This window comes from Odontomachus brunneus, unplaced genomic scaffold, assembly GCF_010583005.1.
Source record: "Odontomachus brunneus isolate Ranch 3 - 2012 unplaced genomic scaffold, Obru_v1 Obru_scaffold_047, whole genome shotgun sequence".
Lineage (NCBI taxonomy): Eukaryota > Metazoa > Arthropoda > Insecta > Hymenoptera > Formicidae > Odontomachus > Odontomachus brunneus.
Window position 1 is genome coordinate 2,028,158 of NW_022639497.1, and position 7,381 is coordinate 2,035,538.

The 7,381-nt window shown below is 34.5% G+C and overlaps 1 protein-coding gene across 1 annotated transcript; it reads left to right on the forward strand.

Annotated features, from left to right (window-relative positions):
* Nucleotides 1–4,862: 4,862 nt before the first annotated feature.
* LOC116844870 (probable 28S ribosomal protein S26, mitochondrial) lies at nucleotides 4,863–6,898 on the forward strand. Its single transcript, XM_032816968.1, has 3 exons — nucleotides 4,863–5,144; nucleotides 5,475–5,709; nucleotides 6,257–6,898. The coding sequence occupies exons 2-3, from the start codon at nucleotides 5,486–5,488 to the stop codon at nucleotides 6,681–6,683; spliced, it is 651 nt and encodes a 216-aa protein (XP_032672859.1). The 5' UTR covers nucleotides 4,863–5,144; nucleotides 5,475–5,485; the 3' UTR covers nucleotides 6,684–6,898.
* Nucleotides 6,899–7,381: the final 483 nt, after the last annotated feature.

Below are 7,381 nucleotides of genomic sequence, written 5' to 3' on the forward strand. Positions count from 1 at the left end.
AGAGAGAGAGAGAGAGAGAGAGAGAGAGAGAGGGGAAGAGAGAGAGAATGATTAAGAGTGAGAGAGAGAAAGAGAGTTGACCAAATTCGACGGTATGCGTGCACAAGGTGTTCCAAAGGTTACCAGAGACGTATCGGTATCTTTGTCGCACGTTGTACATACATACTCCGGCATATGCGTATGCATTTTATTCTAATTGATTATACGCGTAAGGAAAAACAGAAGGACAGAGTTTAACGCTTGTTTATGATAACGATAGTATTTGCCGATTCTCGCTTCTTTGTTGCGACTCAGCCTTCGTAATTGCGGAGCGAATAAGACGAGCAATTTTCGATTTGACTCGAGGAAAATTGCTCGCGGATGGAGAGACGAGGATTTAAACGTAAAACGTTACCGTTTAAGCTAAGTTCGAGGAAACCTGCACTCTGAATACATATATAGTGGATGTCCGACGACTACTGTATTATTTGTTCAACGACAGTTGTATCTCGGCATGTCCGAACGTAACGTCGCGAGAAAGAACCTGTCGTTGAAGAATAATTCTGTAATCGGCCGACGCACATCCTGTACACAATGCCTTCCTTCGATCGACCAATGAAGTGTACACACAGCTCAAGTATTCGTCGACGACAAATTCTTGCTTGCAGCCAAGCTAGGAACACATGTGCCATCGTTTTCGTGCAGTAATAAGGACAGATGTAAAACTTAGGACACTTTCTTACAAGACTGTATTTTTAACTCCAGAGCAACTAAGTCCGTACGGATCTAAGAACCTGAACCTGAACTCCCGTCGAGCCGAGAATTTAGACTTTCTCAACTGGTGTCGATACTTCAAGGACATACTTAGGTCTAAAAAGAGTCGATAAAAACTCAGACTTCGATGAGAGAGAGAGAGAGAGAGATTGTGAGGATCCGAGAATCCAGGAGTGGCTGCGAGGCTCTAAAAAATCCGAGGATCTAAGGATCAATGCGATCCCCAAGCGTACCTTAGAAGTCTATTAGCTACGAAGGTTCTACGAACTTTGAAAAATTCCGTAGTTCTAAACATCTAAGCGAGTTCTAATGGTAATCCGATCATTGTGGTGCTTAGATACGTCCCGGTAGCGTAGAACGATATAAAAGCGACAAAGAGATGAGGCAACTGGAAACAAGCCACGAATTTTTTTATACATAACACTAAACCGCGCGAAAAACTCGATGCAAATGAGAGAAGTAAGAATCTCACAAATTCACGATTGAAGGGCTCATCAACATGCTAAGTGCGGGATCGATAATAGTTTGTCTTTATTTATCGATTTGTAATCAAACGTTTTTGATAAAAAAAACTCTTAAGTATAAGTAGAATCGAATCGTACGGTAGTGCTTCTAGCTCCTCAGTAGCCACCATACACGAATACATACACGAAATACTGCCAGTCTTGAACACGACTTTTAATAGATGTTGCTTTTAGGTGAGAGCGGTCTCCAAGCGGGGAAAGTTTTGAGTTTGTAAAACGGATGTTTGTTGAAGAATCGTCTTCACGTTAAGCATAATTTTCCAGTCATCGTCATTGCGATCGAGGATTGCGCTCCTCGGATTTGAGGAACATTTTAGCATGGTACTGCCCAGAGCCCTTCAATTCCGAAGTCCACTGCGACAAAAGGTTGCCGAGACAAAAACTGCGAGATGCGTTTATTGCGAACGCCTACGTTGAAGAATTACTGCGAAACACAGACGGATTGTTTCTCCCCTTACTTGCGTTTCTACGACGAACAGCATAAATCTGTCTGCGTCCAAGCCAAAGAGATATCCCGACGATACGATGTTACGACACGCTACGTTAAAAAAAAAGTATATAACAAGTATATAATGAAAGTTTTTCTAGATTACGCCGGGTGTTCCGAAAGAGAAGCGTAGTGGAACTTTGTCTTTTTTTAAACAAACAATTAATAAGGCAAATAATTAAAAAATCAACAACCAATCTCAAAGGCGTACTTATCAATTTAATCAGACCAATAGATGTACAATGGCTTATATTTACAAAAATTCAAATGTTTCGGTCCCGTTTTGGACTCTCTTCAGTATGTCACAATTAAACTACCCAGCCAATTTTTGAAAGCTCTCTGATATTAACTACTAATGCAATATGCCTGTACATCAGATCTACCAAGATAGATACGAAAAGCCAAACGCATATTGCATATTTTTTCTTAACTACTAGTAATATTGTACTACAAGGACTTGTGTCTTAGCTATATATGTGAATTATTACTTACTATATAAAGCAGTATATATATAGCAAAGGAGAATATGTAAATAGAAATATACATGTGCAGAAATATATATATATATATATGCGTGTGTACCTATATATATTTCTGCATATTTCTATTTACATATTCCCCTCTGCTGTATATATACTGCTTTATATAGTAAGTAATAATTGATATATATATATAGCTAAGACACAAGTCTCTGCAGTATAATACTACCAGTAGTTAAGAAAAAATATGCAATATGCATTTATTTTTTCAGATCTGTCTTGGTAGATCTAATGGTATATTATAGGCATATTACATTAGTAGTTAATATTAGAGAGCTTTCAAAAATTGGCTGGGTAGCTTAATTGTGATACTGAAGAGAGTTCAAAACGGGACCGAAATGAATTTTTGTAAATATAAGCCATTGTACATTGGTCTGATTAAATTAATAAGTGCGCTTTTGAGATTGGCTGTTGGCTTTTATTTGTCTTATTAATTGTTTGTTTTGATTCGTGTTGAGAGCCTCTAATTTGTTTAATTTTTGTCTTTTTAATTTTAATCGAGGTCTCTTATTCAGCGACAAACGTCGAAAATGTTATTAACTCTAACATCGAAAACATTGAAGAGCGATTTTTCGGTCGATCGGAGCTCGTGGATCTTTCGGAACGCCCCGTACGTAAGAGAGGTGTAATTGTTTCCTTACGTAATTTAATTACATTTAATTACGATGCAGGTAGAATTATATACGTTGCAATCCTGTTCGGTTTGTAGATCTTTTAATTATTACCGATGCATCAGTTACATTTGATCCGCGAATGATGCGTAATGGAGAAGATAAAGAGAAAAAGAGAAAAAAACAGGAACAAGATTGTATAGAATACAAATTAATATCTGTGATTATCGTCGATGCAGATATATTTTAAGTAATTTCTACAGCGCATTTTCGGGCATATTTATAAAAAAGAAAGAAAGAAAAGAAAAAACAATAACGATAATGTAACAGTGTACGGCGATAATACTTTTAGAAGTCGATTGTTGAGATAAGATTTATCTGTGTTTGTGTTGGATGCATATTGTCGTGCCGCGTGGTGACGAGGTTAATTAATTACGCATTAATATAACGAGAATAATTAGAATAACTAATATAGTGCGAACACACTATTAATTGTTTCAAAAGAAAAAGTAAAAAAAAAAAAAAAGAGGAAAACCATACGAGAGAATGAATGTGTTTGCGGAATCCTTTTTGTTGTTGTACATTATAGATACGTCGCATTATACACGATCATTTTCAATAAAACATATTCTATAAATTATAACTATTTCTCTCATTATCGAACACATTTCTGTGAAATTCGTATATTTTCTATGTCAAGAATTTTGTATGTAACTTTAATTGTAATGTTCAGTGACGTTTTTTTACAGTCACAAAAGATATTGATCATAAAAGATATTGATATTAGTATAAAAATCATTATAAAACATTTACAGAATATATTGTAAGATGATTTAAAGACACATTTAATGTATAATTTGAACTACAAAGAAGTTCTACACAAAATTTAAACTAAACTTTTACAAAAGTTAAATTATATTTTAAAATTTTTCGGATTTTCAAACTTTTATTTATATTTTTAGAAACACAACTAAATATGTGTAGAGAATAAATGGATATTCAATTTTTATTTAATTGAAACGCGTTGAAAATGTTCAACGCGCGAAAAGCCAAACCTTTTTAGTAACATGTTATTTATAGGTGCAAGCAGAGAGAAACATAAGAGCAGCTACCACTGATTTCAAATGGCCAGAACTAGACGTTAAAGTCACTATATGTATAAAGTACTAGAGATGCTCGATTCTTTCCCTAATAAATTTAGGGAAAAGGGGTTGTTCGTGCTGCTTGCATGTTTCATACTTTTCGCTTTTAAAAAGAGATGGACGTCTAATCAGACGCTTGAAAGAAACAATCGAGTTGGTTGTTTCGCTTTGGCTTCTTCCAAACATTCCAATATACTTTTGTTTGGTTTTAAATACGAAAAGTGCGAAGAATGCAAACAACACGAATAATGGCTCCTGCACACAGGACGCGGTAATGCTTGCCGCGCGGCGGAAGTTCGCACGACAGCCAATCAATATGCTGCTTTCCGTAATAATCTTCTAGCTCTTACGGAAAAACAACATATTGATTGGCTGTCGCGCGGCAAGCATTACCGCGTCCTGTGTGCAGGAACCATTACACCTCTATACATACTCTTAACGTGCAACAGTAATATTAACTTTCAGAAATGAATTTATGGAACCTAGAGACTTTTAAGATGGCCAACATTGTCCCCTCTTTTTTTATGGATTATGTCCGGTAACCAACATCCTTTTTAAAGGAATTTTATTCGTGACTATAGTTTATGTAACGTGAACTATAGATATTGAATAAAATTTTCCTCAAAAAGAACGTTTTGGAATACAATTTAAAGGTGCCTTTAGAGTAAAATTTTTCTCGGAAAGAATGTTTTGGGTTACATTCCAAAATATCTTTTCGAGGAAAATTTTACTCTTAAATCTATAGTTCATGTTACATACACTATAGATTAAGAGTAAAATTTTCCTCGGAAAGGATGTTTTGAAATGCAATCTTGGGTTGCATTCCAAAACGTTCTTTCCGAGGAAAATTTTACTCTTAAGTCTATAGTGTATGTAACATAAACTATAGATTTAAGAGTAAAATTTTCCTCGAAAAAGATGTTTTGGAATGCAACCTTGGAATGCAACAAGTGACTTTAGCGCTTAGCTTTGGCCATTAAAATCAAGCTGGTGACCGCTCTCAGGCTTCTCTCTGGTGCAAGGAATAGCACCATAACCTCACTTTATACGATGTGATAAATTAGAACAACAATTGAAACTACTTTGAGGTGTGTTATGCTGTTCATTATTTAATTATCATGTGTGAAATTTGTCACTAAAGATTATATTCTTTATTATTAAATGTCTTAGAAACATTGTATTACATTACATTTTTCCAGTTTAAACTTAATTTCTTAAAAATCGTTTATGCACTATTACAAAAATTGCATACAAAAATTTCTGTTTAGAAAAATCTTGGAATATTTGAAAAAAATGCGATATGAATAAAATATAAGAATAAATATAACAATAAACATAAGAATAAATATAACATTTAATTACTACAATATATTACAATAATATATGATAATTTTCTTAACTAAGAATTTTTTTTGCAGATCCAAGAATAATGCAGGCCATGAGGATGATAATGAAGAGTTCAAATATATATGAATCTTTCGTTCCAAATTCTGTCTATACACAAAGCATACGTTGGAAAAGAAAGCCAATTTGGTTACCGCCATCAAAAAGCAAAATGTTTCATGTGCCAAAACGGCCTGTCATACCTAAGGAAGAAGAAATTGAGCTCAAATATTTATATAATATTTATAGGACATATATATCTTCACTTAGGTACTTGGACAATGATATCAGTGATCTGTTCTTTTCAGCTGTACTGCTGAACTGATGCAACAAGTATATTTTTTCTTACTCTAACTTATTATATCTGTTCAGCAGTGCAGCTGAAAAGAACACAGACCAAATCTTAAAGATGGTTTATATCAACAGTAATGTTGCTAATAATATATATTTCTGGCAATATTAGTGATAAATGTAGATGGTCTTATTTGAAATTGCTGAGAATAATTGTTTCTAACAAGTTACAAAACAAACCAATCATATTTTGTTATGAACATTGTTAAAAGCAAGTTATTAACAAAACTGAATTAAATTTGTAGCATTTAAATTTATCAGCAACACTGATTTATATTTAAATTTATTAGCAATACTGATTTATATTTAAATTTCAGCAACACTTAATTATATAGTCTAGACTATATTTTAAACTTAAAATCATTTTTTATATTTGAATCAACTGATTAAATATTTAAAACAGTAAAATTCTCGCGTATTTTTTTCTCGCGTAAAATTCTCCCTGTTAACAGGCAGTGTGTTTCAGATCACACATAGAGGCAAATGCAATAAAGAGTAATGTAGAGTTTAGTGAAACAACACTTGAGCAAGAGGAAGATTTCCAAATATGCAAAACTATAAACGACAAATGGAATGCGCACGTGGCGGAGATACGAGAGACCAGGTTGATCGCAAAGAGGGAGGCTTCTAAAGAAAAAGCCCTTCAAAAAATGATGAAAATAGAGGAAGAACAGGAGAAGTTGAAAAAACTAGCCAACGAAGAAATCAGAAAATTCAAAGAGGAAGCTGTCACTTTCATTACTACAGAGAATATCGACGCAGCAATCGAAGAATGTCTCGCGAACGTCGTCAACCATAATCGCGCGGTGGATTTGGATGGGAATTGGTACGATGGAAAATATCCCGCGATATCAACGGTCGAAGAGACACAGCCAGTGGTCGCCCAACAATAACTTTAGATGTAGAAATCGATATTTTAAGGGATTAATTAGAAAAATAAGGGTAAATGAATTTTGCTCTTGAAATTTAACTATGTTCACTGATCATGTAGTATAATTATAAACTACGTTTTCTCCAAATACTCTAGATTTGCTGGATTATGATAAACAGAAGAATTACAGACTATTGTAATAAATACGAAATAAATGTTTCGCGATCGTTTCTCAAACACAATTAATACATATTCCCGATAAAAGACGACATAACTCGAATAGCATTTATTACTACACATGCATCATCTATATGATCTTAGTATATACAGGAAAAAAGTTTTGGTTTGTGTAACTAAACAGGGTCCGAATAGAAAACTTATTGATGAGAAATAATATCTGTTTTCGTCTTATGGTGGACGGAAACCTTTCGTCTCGTAATCGAAATCGTCAGCGGAATATATAATTCTCGTAACTCATACCGAATAATACTTCTGTCAAAAGCGCGGTTAATTAAGACCGGTTAATTAATTAAGCCTTTGCGTCCCTGCGGAATACGCGGTCGCGTGTAAGTGCTTGGAAAGGCACCGAAAAAAGTATGTATGCCGGAATAATTAGTGGCGCGCTCGGAGTACCTCATTAAAACCGTGCGACTCAAATGCAACCCGGTTGCACTCTCGAGCATATGTATATACATAATGCGACTGCTGTATTAACCTGCT